General features: G+C 49.1%; 1 protein-coding gene across 1 annotated transcript; it reads left to right on the forward strand.

The window, feature by feature from the left end:
• Window positions 1-10,676: 10,676 nt before the first annotated feature.
• Window positions 10,677-11,993, forward strand: LOC307080245 (G-protein coupled receptor 22-like; the record flags this gene model as incomplete). The annotated part of the gene is made up of 1 exon (XM_079742887.1): window positions 10,677-11,993. One exon carries the CDS (start codon window positions 10,677-10,679, stop codon window positions 11,991-11,993), a length of 1,317 nt encoding a protein of 438 aa, XP_079599013.1.
• Between the last annotated feature and the right edge of the window lie 5,244 nt (window positions 11,994-17,237).

The following is a 17,237-nucleotide window of genomic DNA, read 5'->3' on the forward strand; positions in this document are numbered from 1 at the left end:
CTTGTTTAGATTTGTTTATTTACCCATTTATGTTATTTTTAGTCAGATTAGCAAGTGATTTGATAGTTTTTAATCAAATACTTGCAGGAAGTAAAGCGCAGCAACAGCACAAGAACAACAGGAAGAAGTAGGTCAACAAAATAAAATGTCTATGTACGGGGAGAAGGACAGACATTTTATTGTTGTCTTCTTCAGGCAAACAGGACCGTAAAAGTACAAAAGTACGACACAAAAGTAGAATCACATTTTAGTATTAAAACATTTGTAGACCTCCCGATCTTCCGGATCTCCAGCCTCTGCTGCAGAGTGGATTAAAATCGCCAGCAGAACGGCCTGGGGGTCTAACACCGTCATATTTATAAACTATAGTCGCATTTCACATTAATCGCAATTATTACACGGGTCTTCTCAATGCCGAGGAACGCTCCGTTCACTTGCATGGGCCCTTCACATTCTATTCGCGTTCTATAGATTATCCCTAATATCCCGCTGCTTCGGGTTTGACTTTGTAGGCGCGTTGAGAGGAGGAGCGGGCGAATCCGCTGTCAGTGCGTGTGCATATACGACACGCGGGTTTACCCAATTTTTTAATTTAATTTACCCACTTGCGCACCATTGGCATGTATGCGCGCTTGTCTCTGTGCGCGTGTGTGAACGAGAATGACAGGGACAAAGTGTGCTATGCGGAGATGAACGAAGGGAACGATATTTATATTTCAAAATCGCTTTAAAAAAAAAAAGCAGAATCAATAAGTGGTGCTCGGTGTTGATTGTGTGACGCTGCGCTACACATTGGTCTATGTATAGGAAACACTGCACATATGTTGAGTTGGTCTTATTTATTTATTTATTTTAACTATGGCGGCCGAAATTAAACTATGGCGGTGTGCCATAGTCTCGTCAATGTGTGGGAAACACTGACCGACCATCTGCATGTAAATGCCGGCATGAGGCTGAGGTGCTTGCACACCGCCGCGCGGCAACTGCCCTTATAACCGCCTCGCTGCCGGAGGGTTCAGCGCGGCGGTGTGCAGGGCCAGGTGTTTTCAAAAGCGGCTGCCGCCGAAAGTTTCATCACGGGGAAAGCTGAGCGGTAGGGCAAAATCTGTGCGCGTTCACGTGGGCGGCAACCGCTTCCTGGTTTTCAGCCGCTTTTGTAACCGCCTCCCCTCTGCCGCCCTTCCCTCATTGAAATGAATGGAGGCGGCGAGTTGCCGCGCGGCGGTGTTAAAGCAGCTTAAGCTGCTTTCAAGCGGCTGAAAACCAGGAAGCGGTTGCCGCCCACGTGAACGCGCACAGATTTTGCCCTACCGCTCAGCTTTCCCCGTGTTGAAACTTTCGGCGGCAGCAGCAGCCGCTTTTGAAAACGCCTGGCCCTTCACACCGCCGCGCTGAACCCTCCGGCAGCGAGGCGGTTATAAGGGCGGTTGCCGCGCGACGGTGTGCAAGCACCTTTATGGCGGCCGAAATTAAACTATGGTGGTGCGCCATAGTCTCGTCAATGTGTGGGAAACACAGGCCGACCATCTGCATGTAAAGCCGGCGTGAGGCTGACGCCTAACGTCACCCGGCCCTGCCCTGCACTAAGCTCGCGCCACATCGCCAATCATTTACCATTAACAGGCGCTAGACAACATTTAATTTACGTTAGTCTGCAACAAAGTGGACACGTTGGTGCGATTCTAAATGCATAAAAAGGCACACAGCACGTTGCTGAGGACCTTTCTGTCAATGAGCTCCCAGGGCGGGGTTGCCAGGTCTGTGTGACAAAATCCGCCCCAACTGCCACCAAAGAAACATTAGCTCCAATTTATTTTTCCAAAACCGTAGCTCATAATATGCCACTGCCAAACCACATAACGTTAACTTAACAGCCACACTGCTTTCTCAGTCCGACAGTATTGCCATCATTGGCAAGTGTATAGTAATATGTATAAAGTAACACCATAAATGTTTAGTGTGCCAGCATTAAAGTTTGTTTTTTTTACCGTAGGTCCTAAAATGGCCTCATGAAATACGATACAGTATATTATCATAAATAAAATATTGCTTTGTAGTGACACTGATAGATAACATTAGATAGCCAAATTCTGCGGTGAAACCGCGGACCTAGCAACCTTGACCGAGGGCTAACGCTGGCTAGCTAGCTTCCTAGCTAATATAACGTTAACAACAATCTCCAAAGCCTCGAAATAAACTTGTGGCTACACGCGTAGCCAAAACAATGGCGAATTACATTTACAACAATACACAGTAACTTCAACAGTTTATTTGAGGAAATACTCACCATCAAAGAAAGATAATCCAACATGGAGGGTGACCGACGACGTGCAGGTCAGGATTGTAGGTGAAACCCCTGAAGATTCTGTTAGGAAACCCCGTTTTTTCCAAAGTGTCGAAATGCGCATGTGCACCGTAGTTGGCCCAGCCTCAGACGGAGTCTGACTTAAACCCGTGTGTCTTGCTAACAAAGATACTACAGTGAGCCCAACTCTTGACCCAAAACTCAACATTGTTGGTTGGATTAAATTGCATTGCACGGTTGACATGGATACTTAATGTTTTATATTCGTTTTACACAGAAATCATAATGAGACCAACAATTTTAAGTTTGCGTTTTTGCAGTGCACACACACACACACACGCACACACGCACGCCCGCACGCATGCACACACACACACACACACACACGTGATATTGGACTAGCATGTGCATTTGTTCATAACACTGCACAAAAGGCATTCCACACCTATGTGTTTATGCTTTACATCAATCAAAGTGTTTGTGTAATTTATTGAAATTATACGTTCAGCCACATATACACGACTGCGACATATCTTTAAAACAGCCCTTTTGCACATATGGTATTTGTCAATGGAAGAGTACCATAACAAGTACACCCTCTCCCTCTCCCCTCTCCTCCCTCTCCCCTCTCCTCCCTCTCCCCTCTCCTCTCTCCCTCTCCTTTCTCCTCTCCTCCCTCTCCTCTCCCTCTCCCCTCTCCTCCCTCTCCTCTCTCCTCCCTCTCCCCTCTCCTCCCTCTCCTTCTCCTCTCCCCTCCCCTCTCCTCTCTCTCCCCTCTCCCCTCTCCTCCCTCTCCTCTCTCCTCCCTCTCCCTCTCCCCTCTCCTCCCTCTCCCCTCTCCCTCTCCTTTCTCCCCTCTCCCTCCCCCTCTCCCCTCTCCCTCCCCCTCTCCCCTCTCCCTCTCCTTTCTCCCCTCTCCCTCCCCCCTCTCCCCTCTCCCCTCTCATTGACATCTGTCCACGTTCACTTGTTTGCTCACAGCAGCCCCCCCACCCCCCATAATGCACCTCCAGCACTCCAACGGACACTCAGGATGTGGATGCAGTCCCAGGCAATAACAGAAAGCAACAGAAACCATCATTGACATTACAAAAACACCCTCCCACCCGCCCTCCCCCCCAAAAAATAGAAAACAGAACCGCTCGCCGCATGCGCTGTGTGTGTGCGGCGACCTCTGCCTTCCTTGTTATCTCGGTCCCCACGGGTTCCGCGCGACGACGGCGGCAACGGCGGCGGCGGCGGCGGCGACGCTCTTCTGGGGTCCAAGGTCGGCGGCGCTGCCCGCTGATGTAACCGGAGCCGCAGCGGCGACCCTCCTCGACGCGGCCGCACTCCATTAGCGGCGCGCTCAAACTGTTCATCTGGAGCAAATCACAGCGGCGCACCATATGGAAGCGCGGGGGCTGCGTTGCTGCAGGGGCGAGATAAGAGCGAGCGTGCCGGGGTCCCCGACGCCCTGCGGCCCGTAGCCCGCCTCGGTGTGGCTCGCGCTCGCCCGCACGGCCGCGTGGTCGGCCGTGTCGGCCACACGGAGCAGGCTGGAGGCACGCGGACATTGGACCCGCCTGGCCGTCGGAGCGGCCAGGCCAGCGGCGCCCCAAGAGGCGCTCTTTCATTCGCATGCATTATGGATCTGTAGACGCACACGTGTGCACAGATGCACGTGCGTGCAGACGCACACGGGGTGCACAGGAACTAAGAAACATAGACAGAGAAGCACACATACACACACACACACACACACACACACACACACACACACACACACACACACACACACACTCACACACTCACACACACACAGACAAACACGTACGCACAAACACACACATATACACACACACACAGACAAACATGTACACACAAACACACATATATACACACACCCAAACACACGTATCCACACATATGTTCACATAAACACACATAAACACACTCACACGCGCACACACACACACACAAACACATTCACACAGAGAGAGAGTGTAAGTGGGGAAAGCTGTTAGGACTATCAGACCGCGGGGTCTAGGGAGAGAAAAGCTGGATGAAATATTAATGGGGCTGAAATATTAACGTCATTATTCTTCTGAACTCTTCCTGTGAAGTTTGCAGAGCGATAGTGCCTCCGCATCCCCTGGAAAAGCCCGGGGTGGAGAGGCCAGAAGGGGCCCAAACACACGGACCCTCTGACTGACCAGCCACGTGCGCTCTCCCCCTTGGCATGTGTACGCTGATGTTTGGAGCGCATGGGCCTTTTGTTCGGGGGGGGGGGGGGGAAGCTGTTTTACGCCCAGCTACGGCGACTGCACTGTTGCTGTCGGACAGCAGAAGGCTTGGCGGCTGGGGCGATGGGAAGGCACACACACACACACACACACACACACACACACACACACACACACACACACACACACACACATACACACACACAAGGGTGCACACACGCACACACACATGCATGTGCACACACACAAACACACACACACACACACACACACACATACTATATATGTTAACTCATGCACACATGTAGACAGACTCATGCGTGCACACTTGCAGGACGAGCACGCAGATATACACGCTCATGCATGTTCGAAATACACACTCACGCAGGCACGTTCACGCAGACCTTTTTGTTCTGTCTGTAAATCCAGCCCTCCCCCTCTCTATCTCCCTCGCTCCTTCGGAGCAACAACAGACATAAATCTCCGGCACACACGCGCACAGCGCTCTCGCTGGGCACCCGGAGCGACGCTGAGGCGGCGTCTGACAGCGCGAGATGAATCAGCGGTGCCGAGACGCGCGTTCACATGTTGATGAAGAATCGCTGGACCGCTGGCCATGCTATAATCCCCAACCCCCCCCCACCCCCCACCCCCCCCCCCCCCCAGTATAGGGGCTAATCTCTGTGTTTCAAGTAACGCGGTTCAAGGCCCTAGAGGTTCAATTTTGGGTTCTCCCGCCTTGACCCAATTTGTTTTACATCATGGCTCGGAAATCTGTCAGAGGCATTTGGTGGCGAAGGCCATCGAGAAACGGCGGTTTGTGACAACGTCTGTTCCCATGAATGGCCGAGATATCCAAGCAGGGAGAAGTGATGAGGACACACAGCATTCTGGCATTCGTGTTAAGGGTTAAATCGTCTTTCTGGAAATGCATGTTCAGAAAACAGAGGGTCGCAGCGACAAGGAAAAGGGGCATGTATTAGACATAAGAGAGAGTAAGAGGGGGAGAGATAGGGAGAGAGAGAGAGCGAAAGAGGGGGGAAGATATGGGATATCTGTTTGACTTTGAGCTGCTACATGTTGGAATAATAGCTTGTAACAGCACTGCAATGTGTTTTTGAAAAGGAAATCTAAAGGGGTTGTTCTTCTGGTATTAAAACTACACTTTCATCAACACGTATACGCATCAGGTATTTGAAAGGCACCTTCAGCAGGTGGGACAAAGCAACAGACGACCCTCCTCCTTTTTGGTATCACGTGACATGTCGGTACACGTTCACCGGCAATCAGCGCGTCACTTTTACGACTTACGAGCTTGCAACATCGACCGGAGGGTGGGTAAACCTCTCTCTAATATGACAAGAGAAGTTAATTGGAGCCATCAATCAGCAGAGCGACTCTTCATCTCTCCTCCGCATCGCGCTCCTCTCCATCATTCTTTCTTGTACCTTCTTGTCCTTTGGCCGCACTCTGTCCGACAATCTCGACGATCTCTCCTTCACACAATCCCTCCTCCTCCTCCTACTCCTCCTCCTCCTACTTCCTACCAATAAAATATTGAGGATTCGCAGAGGATGAAACAAGTGGTCTAAGACTCTCCCTGCCTCCCCCCTCCCCACATTGTGCCAGCGGTAATTAATATCTCACTCTGACGCCTTCTCGTTCTCCTCCGGCAGCCACTTCAGCTTGTCTAAGTATTAATATTAATAACATTGTTACAAGCTGTCCTCCGACGCGTTAGAGGGACACTTCGTGTCAGGGTCGCGGAGGACCAGAGGACAAACCGGGAATGAAGGCGAGCATCTCCCCTTCTCCTCGCGGAGAGGAAAGGGTTACGCCTCCGACAAAAGACCAATCAGGGGCGCACCACAAACCTCCGCAGTGAGAGAGAGAGAGAGAGAGAGAGAGAGAGAGAGAGAGAGAGAGAGAGAGAGAGAGAGAGAGAGAGAGGGAGAGAGAGCGAGAGAGAGTCAGGGGGGAGAGAGAGAGAGAGCGAGAGAGGGGGGAGAGAGAGAGAGCGAGAGAGAGAGAGAGGGGGGGAGAGAGAGAGAGAGAGTGAGTGAGAGGGAGGGAGAGAGGGAGAGGGAGAGAGGAGGAGGAGAGACAGAAAAATACTAGGAGAGTAGGAGAGTGGCAGATCTTGAAACAGCAGAGAGGGACGAGCAAAACTGAGAGTTCTGAAGCGCATGGGCTCCTGTCTCCTAGGACAGGACATGGTATAACATACAAAGGCACAGATGAAGATCAAGGAGAAGATTTCCCTGACATCCTCCGCCAGGACGTGACCGAATGGAGTTGTACTTCCTATATTTTTCCCCCCCAGCTCATTATTGAGTAGAGCGATACAGAAGAAGAAGAAGAGAGGGAACATCTGTTGTTAATTGAAATGCTTCTCACATGTCAACCCATACCCCGTCTGGGCTCCGCCGCTGGAGTACGCGGGGTGACGAGATGAGACGCTCGGGTTCTGACGGCTCAGACTGTTGCGGTGCCCCGAAGACGGCAGAGCACAGCGTGTTAAGCGGAGCAGCCACGGAGCATCTCCGTTAAGCCGGCATGGTGAGCTGATGGGCCGGCCAACTCAACGGCTTGATTTATAGAACCGCAAAGTCTTCCAGGCTTGGCACGGCAAAGGGGGTGTTAAGTGTCTGTCCGGCCAAGGGCAATTATAGGGAGGTGGGCTTAAAACGAATGGACAGGCGTGTAATTGGATATAGACATCTCATTGCATTGACGTTGTTTATCATTCGTTTTTTTTGTAGGATCAGTTCTGTGGGGATCCAGTTGTTGTGTATTTAATTAAATTAAATATCCCATTAGCAAGTTTTGCTTAACTATTTGTGACTAAATGTAACTATTATTGTGAATAAACAGATCCGTCTCTGTAAGTGCAACACACTCGCACACGCACGCGCACGCACACACAAACACACACACACACACACACACACACACACACACACACACACACACACACACACACACATACATATGAAACACACCAGGATGCACGCGTACAATTGGACACATACAGATACACACTCACAGTCACGCATGCATGCGTGAATGTGCATGTACTCAAACACAGAAAAATGCACTCACTCAAACACACACACACGCGCGCACACTCAACACACACACTTTCATATTCTGGGTCTGAAGAGCACAGATCAATCGCAGCAATCCTTAACCCTCAACGCACTCAATCCTAACACACACGAGCCTGCATTATGCAGGGCAGTGATGGATACGGGCATACGGCCGTCTTTACAAAGAGTTGGCTGCTTGATATTGCGCGGTTGCCTGGCCATTAAGATCTGACGTTTCCTAGTCATGCAAAAATACGGAGATGCATATCTCAAAGACGTCCAGGAGCTCATTCACCTAGAAACCATTTGGAGCAAGACAGGAAAACCCTTTAGCAGGGTTCACCTTGCATCAAATGTTGCATACATTTGCATGCGTTTTGCAGTTATATTCAATATGTCAGAATGGGTGACAGATTTACATCACAAAAGCAAATGTGGAAGTGAAGGGATAAATATCTCCCTGGTGCTTCCTTGCTAATGGCTGTTATTAGTGCTGGTATTATGCTAACGCAATTGAAAAGATGTAAAGCACACCAGCCGTTGAACGGAACACGATAAGACAGCAGAGGCTGCTATGCTAATCAGAGTCAATGCTGCCTCTCCACTGAGGATATATGTTTATTTTCACTAACGCAACCCACTCTCTCTCTCTTTCTCTCTCCCTCTTTCCTTATCTTCTCTCTCTCTTCATCTTCTCTGTCTATGTGTATATATCTTCTTATCTTTTCCCTCTCCCTCTCTCTCTTTATCATATCTTCTCTCTCTCTCTCTCTGCAGCGATCTCTCTCTCTCTCTGTCTCTCTCTCTCTCTTTCCCCCTCTCTCGCTCTCTCCTTCTATCTCTCCCTCTCCAGGTCTCTGAATGAGCTGCGCTGGGCTGCAACAGAAAGGACAGAGGATCTCATGGAAATGCGTGTCGCTCTTTGCCGAGACCCTTGCGTGCATCGGCAAGACGATGCGTTGCGCTTCTTTTCAACTTTCCCCTCTCTCTCCTGCTCGTGAGGAAAACCGTCTACTGATTCTCAGATGAGCCAGCCCGGTCTCTCTGCTTTCTGCCCTCATCAAAGCACGTCACACGATACGCAAAACGCCCTTCTGCAACTACAAAAAGGACCCTGAAAGGGATGACCCCTGGAAACGCACGCACACAAGAGAGAATTTCCTCTGAGCTCCAGGGACGATGACCAGGATTTGCGTAGGTCAAAGCGGTTTGGAGGTCAAACGCGAAATGACTTGTGCTTGATTTACACGCCGTGTAAAGGCCTGGTGGAGATTGGTGAAGAGTGAGACTGATGAGACACATTGAGAGCATCGGCCTGCTCTTCTCATCGTGGTTCCCAAGGGAGGGGACATAGGCCCTGCATCCTGCCTGGACAATCTCACATGTCCTGGGCTGATACTGGACCAAAACAATATGTATCCGTGGTGTCAATCTTCCTTGGATAACTAATTGACTTGGTTCTTGGTTTGGAGTACACACTAATGGATGTAGGTGGATTTCCTTAAGAATCAACCAAAAAAAGAAAGAAGAAGAATAAAGGACTGCTTTCCGCCCAGGGGCGACAGTCTGACTTCAAAAACACAGATTTGGATTGTACGACGCGTTTGTGTGCGTTTGAATTCCACCCGTGCAGAAGCGGAAAGGGGGGGCTTGTGTCTCTTGGTCCTGCATGTTGGCCGTGTATCTCGCCTGCCTGGGAATACAACGAGTTTATAAACAGGAGACAGCGGAGACGGTTTATCCCCAATCCACTCATCTGTCAACGCTCCCAGCATCGCCAAAACAAACACATCCGTACGGAGAGCGGGAGAGGGGAAAAAAACGAAAGAGGAGGACATTGAGCACTGCCTTGCACATTTCCCTCTGAGCTCGGCAATCTGGCGGGGGGGGGGGGGGGGAAGAGTGCGCACGGCTGGGTTACTTTCTAAAGCATCACCCCCTCTCTGTCATCGTTACTCCGGTGCACGACAGGTGCTTCTCTGGCAGTTTCTCCCCCTGGGAGGCGAGTGAAAAAAACACAAAGAGGATACGGCAGAAAACAAATAAGTCTGGCCCAGAGAGAGAGAGAGAGAGAGAGAGAGAGAGAGAGAGAGAGGGATAGAGAGAGAGAGAGAGAGAGAGAGAGAGAGAGAGAGAGAGAGAGAGAGAGAGAGAGGGATAGAAGGCCCTGAGCACAAGGCTGGTCTCCCTCCTCCGGCTGCGTCAGAGGGGTGATGCTGATCTCGGTGGAGCTAACAGGGGATCTCTGGATTAGTCCCGCTGCACAGGGGCCCAGATAGAGCCGGAACATAGGGTGAGTATTGCAGGAGAACATCTGTGTGTCTAGTCTGTGTGTGTGTGTGTGGATGTGTGTGTGTGTGTGTGTGTGTGTGTGTGTGTGTGTGTGTGTGTGTGTGTGTGTGTGTGGTGGGGGGGGGGGGGGGGGGGGGGTTCATTACTGCCAGCTTGTGATCCTTCCTTCACGCGATTCTATGATTGATGTCTGACTGGGGTTTGTACATGTATACACAAATACAGAAACCCCCCCTGTGGACCCCCCCGTGTGTCAAACTGTGACTACTTGCTGTGTTTGGACCCACCTATTCGTACACTGCTGTGTCAAAGATTAAGAAGCTTTGAGTGTCAATAAGCTAAGGTGATGAAACAGCATCTGCTGAGTTACTCATGCTTTGCATATTCGCAATACCTTGGAACCTGGAGCTGGCAGGTCAAAATTGGATCTTCTAAAACTTTAACGAGTTCCTGCTCTCAGACATTTCCCATGTAACATTTATTGATCTCTGGATATTTTGGCAGTGATGAGTGTAACGAGTGGGCTCCACAGATGAAAGTATTTTTACATCTGGCATCGTGGGAGGATCGCGGTGCCCTGGTGTGTGAGCCAGCAGTTAATATTCTTATGAACTCGCCTTCTGGTGTCAGTGAAGCGATCCTTAATCATCGCTCCCCTCAGCACAGGATTAACCTTTCCATCCTCTTCTTTTTTGCCATTTTAATGTGCTGTTCCTTCTCCCCCCCCAATCCCCAACCTCCCAATCCCCGCTCTCCTCCAGGAGAATGCATATTTCCCTCCGTCTGGAAGAAGACGCCACCATGAGCAACGTCACCGTCACCGACAACACCGAGCCCATCGGCCGGACGGCCAGCCCCGCCGCCTCCTACCCCTACCCCTTCCCTGTCAGCTTCCAGGTGTCCCTCACCGGCTTCCTCATGCTGGAGATCGTGCTGGGCCTGAGCTCCAACCTCACCGTGCTGGCCCTGTACTGCATGAAGTCCAACCTGATCAGCTCCGTCAGCAACATCGTCACCATGAACCTCCACGTGCTGGACGTGCTGGTGTGCGTGGGCTGCATCCCCCTCACCATCGTGGTGCTGCTGCTCTCGCTGGAGGGCGACACGGCGCTGCTCTGCTGCTTCCACGAGGCCTGCGTCTCCTTCGCCAGCGTGGCCACCGCCGCCAACGTGCTGGCCATCACGCTGGACCGCTACGACATCTCCGTCAAGCCCGCCAACCGCGTGCTCACCATGGGACGCGCCCTGGCCCTGCTGGCCGCCGTGTGGGTGCTGTCCTTCGTCAGCTTCCTGGTGCCCTTCGTGGAGGTGGGCTTTTTCGCCGGCGGCCAGGCCGAGCTCAACCAGTCGCTGGTGGAGACCATGGTGCACACCAACCAGTGCTACACCGAGCTGGGCCTGTACTACCACCTGCTGGCCCAGATCCCCATCTTCTTCTTCACCGTCATCGTGATGCTCATCACCTACTCCAAGATCCTGCAGGCGCTCAACATCCGCATCGGCACCCGCTTCCAGACCTCGCAGAAGAAGAAGGCGCGCAGGAAAAAGTGCCCGTCGACCGCGGCGATGACGGCGCAGCACGACGCCCCCGACGCCGCCCCGAGCACCGGGAGCCGCATGCCCGCGCTGGGCATGCGCACGTCCGTGTCGGTGATCATCGCCTTGCGGCGCGCCGTCAAGCGCCACCGGGAGCGGCGGGAACGGCAGAAGCGCGTTTTCCGGATGTCCCTGCTGATCGTGTCCACCTTCCTGTTGTGTTGGACACCGATCACGGCCCTGAACACGGTCATCCTGAGCGTGGGCCAGAGCGACCTGACGGTCAAGCTGCGGCTGGGCTTCCTGGTCATGGCGTACGGGACCACCATCTTCCACCCGCTGCTCTACGCCTTCACCCGGCAGAAGTTCCAGAAGGTGCTGAAGAGCAAGATGAAGAAGAGGGTGGTGTCCATCATTGAGGCCGACCCCCTGCCCAACAACGCCATCATCCACAACTCTTGGATCGACCCCAAGAGGAGCAAAAAGGTGACGTTTGACGACAAAGAGGCCAGGCAGAAGTGTCTGTCCTCGGGGGACGTGGAGTGAGGGCGGCTTTAGGGCGAGGCCGTGCGTTATATAAACGGAAGACTTTCATTTACATCAGGTAGTGATGCGAAAAAGGGAAACCCTTTTACCCAAAGCAGTCATGTACATAGTATGTGTATTAGAAGTGTACAAATAAACAGACAGATCATAATTTATTACTATTTATTGAAAAACAACAAAAGTAGATTTCATAGATACACAATAAATATACTGTACTGTACTGTAGATATTGCATGGCTTTTTGTAATGGTAGCAATACACAGCACATTGTGTACATACAAAAAAACGTGTACAGTATAAGAATAATTAGGGAAACGTATAAAGAACTAGAAGTTGTCATGTATATGTATATTTATAATAAATTTTGTCTTCACTTAACCAGCAGTATATTTTGGGTTCTCTTCTCAGTGATGTACTGTATGTTGTGTGTTTGTTTGTTTATAAAGCGAGCACTACCTGTAAGTCTTTAACAAACGTGTTTCTGGTTTCCGTGCATCAAACATAATTACAATTCTTTGGATAAAGCCAGGATACGGTATTGTACCGGGGAGTGTAATGTTAGCATCCGTTACCTTAAGATAACTGCTTTTGTAGTTCAAGAGACAGAAAACATAACATGGTTCTTATTACGACAAAATGTAGATATTTTCAGAATCACTCTGGGTTTGACGGCCTTTCCTCTAGCTGTATGAACAGCGATCCACTGCCAGCTTCCATTGGTGTGATGGGCTCTCTCATGAACGGCTAGCATTGTGATATCTGCGAAACAGATGAGAATTTCAATGCAACCAGGCTTTCAGAACACAATCTTCTCCCGCAATTGCTAAAATTACAATCCCCGACCACAGCCGTGAGGCCTAATAAAATATTCCATCTCAATGTGCGGTCGAAAATATAATTCCTTCTTTCCTTCTTCCTTGTCGGTGTATGCATACAACTGTGAAATTGTTTTCATTAGATGGCAGCTAAGAAGAGAAATATAATAAACAGGGTATTTTCATTGTCATTTAACTTCAAAAAGGAAAAATAACGTCTTCTTACTGAAATTATACAACAACGCATGAATGCCAGTGAGAAGAGGGGCCAACGGAGGGAGACTTTCCACTGAGGTGGCTTTCTCACCTCCCTATTAACATGTAAAACCACTCTCATCTTGATGAGGTTTCTTTCTTCATTACAATCCTTAGGTCAGAGATTAAAACCGACACGCACACACCCACACACACACACACACACACACTTACATGCATGCACATACACACACACACATGCGCACACACACACCCACACGCACAATTGCATGCGAGCACGTACACACATACATACGCACACACACAGACACCCGAACACCCATGCATGCACACACGTACACGCACACATGCACACACACACAAACACCAATGCACACACCCACACACACACGCATAGACCTTGGTAATGAACGCATTATGCCTTCTACCATGTCAGTTTGTAGCACCGAATGGAGTATTCCCTTGGATCCTAAAAGCATGGGGCTTCTAGCTGCCAAAGGGCTATCACAATCTCAGCACCCTCCAGCCAGTGATGGCTGCCGGTAAGTGGGCTCGGAGCTCCGTGGAGAGGGCTGATGTGGGAATATTGATGCAGCCATGGTTCTTTATGACCTAGGCTCTAAATAGTGGAGGCGGCTACGCTGCCCTGAATACACTCCTGTGATGGAGAGCTGGGACGGGAGGATAGCCAACCATGGATTGATTGACAGGTGTGCCCGAGGGGGGGGGGGGGGGCCCTGACGAGTAGAGAACCTGGACAACAGCAGGAAATGACTGCAGGGATTTTAGGATGGCCCTCAACTCTGTAGATGCTGTGTTAGTACTCTTACAGCTATACGAACAAAACAAACCATGAACCAGCCATAGTACAATACAATACAACTGTAAGGCAGCACATTGAGCTCCAACTAAAAACTAAAACACATGCATAATATATAGCCAATGTAAAAATAGAAATAAATGAATGAGTAATAAATCGATGGGCCTCACAGCGTTTGTTTTTGTACCGGGGCAGGTTTCAAACGGGCTCAATTACTCATTCAGACATGAGCAATCATTTCAATCGATATGCTTCCAAAATTAACTTTCCCTGGGCGATACACAGAGGTGTAACTACCTTGTTTGCTTGTATTTAAACATAAAAATAATGTTGACGCCTTTTTTTTAGATACCATTGGAATCAAAAACGACCTGCAGAGAAAACGGACAAGAAGAATAGTCAATAGTGCATATGGTGTTATTGATGTGTCAAAGTTCAAGCTAATACAATGACCTCATGTACCTCCTATAACTTATGCAGGCCTCTCCTTGTCCCCTCCCTATTCAATCACTTGGTCCTCCCCTGGCGTGCCATATAAGCTGCTTATTTTGGACATCCTTCCCCAAGTCAGATGGCATCTCTTAGTGGCCGTCCCATATCCATCCAGCTGCAGACTCACAGAATAAAAGCCTAGGGAAATCACATTACTCTCTCTGTGCGGAGGCCATATTACATTAGGTCACACTCAACTGTAATTCTTGTATCATGGGGCCGAAGAAGAAAGGAGATTTCCAGCCTCATGACTGGCTCAGGATGACAAATTGTTTTTTTCTTGCGACCCCTTTTCCATCCACTTTACGACGGATAAGGTGCTGTATGAAACCGATATATTCATGAAAAATCAAAGCCATAAGCACTGGTTTGAAACAACACATGGCTTAGATACTGTCCTGTCCTCTGGCTGGTGTGACCTCTAGGCTATAGCATGACACTAGTGAGCTATAAGTGGTAGCATTTACAATCAGTCCCTATAGATCCGGGGTCAACAACAGCTGCTTCAATCAAGGTTTTCCTTCATGAACTACTTGACGCCAGGGCTGCAGATGAACCGGAGAGGATTCAAATACAGACATATTCAAGAAAGATTGAAACACATTACACAGATCTCATCAGCCATTTGTTGAAGAGACACGTTGGCAATTTGCAGATTACGCTGCTTTGCCCCTGAGCTTCTATGTTAAACCATTTCCTGGGACTTTTGACTGACAGAGGCTTGTTCTTATCGCTGAAAACACAGAAGTATTCTGAAGGACAAACGGAAGTCCCATATTTGGCTGTGTGCCACACTTGAATGTGCACGTGTGTTTTTCGTGTCTGGCTTGTGTATGAATGTGTATTTGTGTGTGTGTGTGTGTATGTGTGTGTGTGTTTGTTTGTGTGTCTGTGGTGTGAGAGACCGGTGTGTATGTATATTTGTACATATATATATATATATATATATATATATATATATATATATATATATATGTGCGTGTGTGTGCTTGTGTGCTATGTGTATATGTACATGCCGGTGTAAGTGTCTGCAGAGTGTGATATGATGTGACGACCAGTCAGGTCAATCAACAAACCAACGTTCTCCCCACAAATTGGATGATAGAAAAAACATTAAAAAAAAAAACATTTAACGACACCAAAAAGACATGGAGGCCATCAGTAAACAGTGTGTGTGAGGCAATGACGGACTGGATAACACGTAACTAATTATGTAATGCTGAGGACATGGACGGTGGCTTATTCTTGCGATTGCGACTCACTGCTCTACAATTACATAGCTTGCTACCATGAATATGAGGTTAATGGCTTACTAATACGAGTTGCAATGAGGAGTAGATATAAACATAGGTGTACACAAGGTTTCATGGGTACCATCAACCTACCCAGGGACACAAACGCAGACCTCCATTAAGTTCCACACAAAATCACGACGATGGGCTATTTCAGAGGCTCTAACGGCTCTGGTTTTAGACTCTGACATCGAACATCATGGTTCATGTAAAAAGGATACAATGCATCAACACAGGAAGGAGCCGCTGTAGCAACAACTCTCTCTCTCTCTCTCTCACACACACACACACACACACGCACACACACACACACACGCACACGCACGCACACACGCACGCACGCACACACACACGCACGCACACACACACGCCAAGCAAACAGTCACCTTAGCTTGGCCATGTGCTTATTGCAGGCACTTCACCATAATAACCGTTCATTGCCTGCAGCCACCGCCTCTGAGCCGGCGAAGAGGGAACACAATCAAAGTACAATCATCTTTGATGGCGTTATTTATCGCTCCTCACGCTCCTATCATCTGGCGCGCACGCACACACTTGATGCACACACACGTCCAATGACGGATGGATGGGAGAGCTGTCCGTCTCCTCTCCACCAGATGACCCGTGGTAATAAACTACAACGCGCTGAAAAGGCAGCGGGGAATTGCCCCATGTGAGCGAGCAGACAGACACGGACAAGAAATGGAAGACACTTTGAAAAGGTTCAAGTTAAGTTCAAGCTAAAAGCCTGGAGGATTTTTGTATGGATTGTTAAGCCTATTTCCATGAGCAATTGAGTATATTGTAAAAATGTAAATGTGTTACAGCCTTTGCCGTTTTCCCACACATAAAAGACGTTTATAATAATGACATATGAAAGTACTTATCTTTTCTTGGATGGTCTATATAGTAGTGGTAGTAGCAGTAGTAGTAGCAGTAGTAGTAGCAGTAGTAGTAGTAGCAGTAGTAATAGCAGTAGGCCTAGTAGTAGTAATAGTAGTAGTAGTAGCAGCAGAAGTAGTGACCCATCCCTGAGCCCAGTGCACCAGTCTCTCACTGTGCAATAGCGCCATCCTGTGACGATACGACAGACTTCCAGGCATTACGTTGACACAATTGAAGCTAAAATAAATTAATACAATTAAATAAACAAACCCAAAAATATTCATCACACAAGAAAATGTGAATAAGACTGCGCGATATAAAAAAAACTTTTTTGGACAGGGGGAAAACCAGCTTACGTCTATTCAACGGCATGGCATGTCAATCTATTTTAGAGAATCATGACCCTTGTAACGTGAGTAGACTCAGCCCCATACACTCAGTCACACACACACACACACACACACACACACACACACACACACACACACACACACACAAGCACGCACGCACGCGCAAACACACACACACACACACACACACACACACACACACACACACACACACACACACACACACACAAAGCAAAGCAAAGCAAAGACTAAAACCAAACAAAGTTATGGACTTTATATTGCACGCATGAAGACAGCCAACCATGAACAGAACCAACATAATCCACTCCTAATATGGCCTTTTCGTATCAACTAATTAGTTGGCAGATAATATC

Source organism: Pollachius pollachius (assembly GCF_949987615.1).
Source record: "Pollachius pollachius genome assembly, chromosome: 9".
NCBI lineage: Eukaryota > Metazoa > Chordata > Actinopteri > Gadiformes > Gadidae > Pollachius > Pollachius pollachius.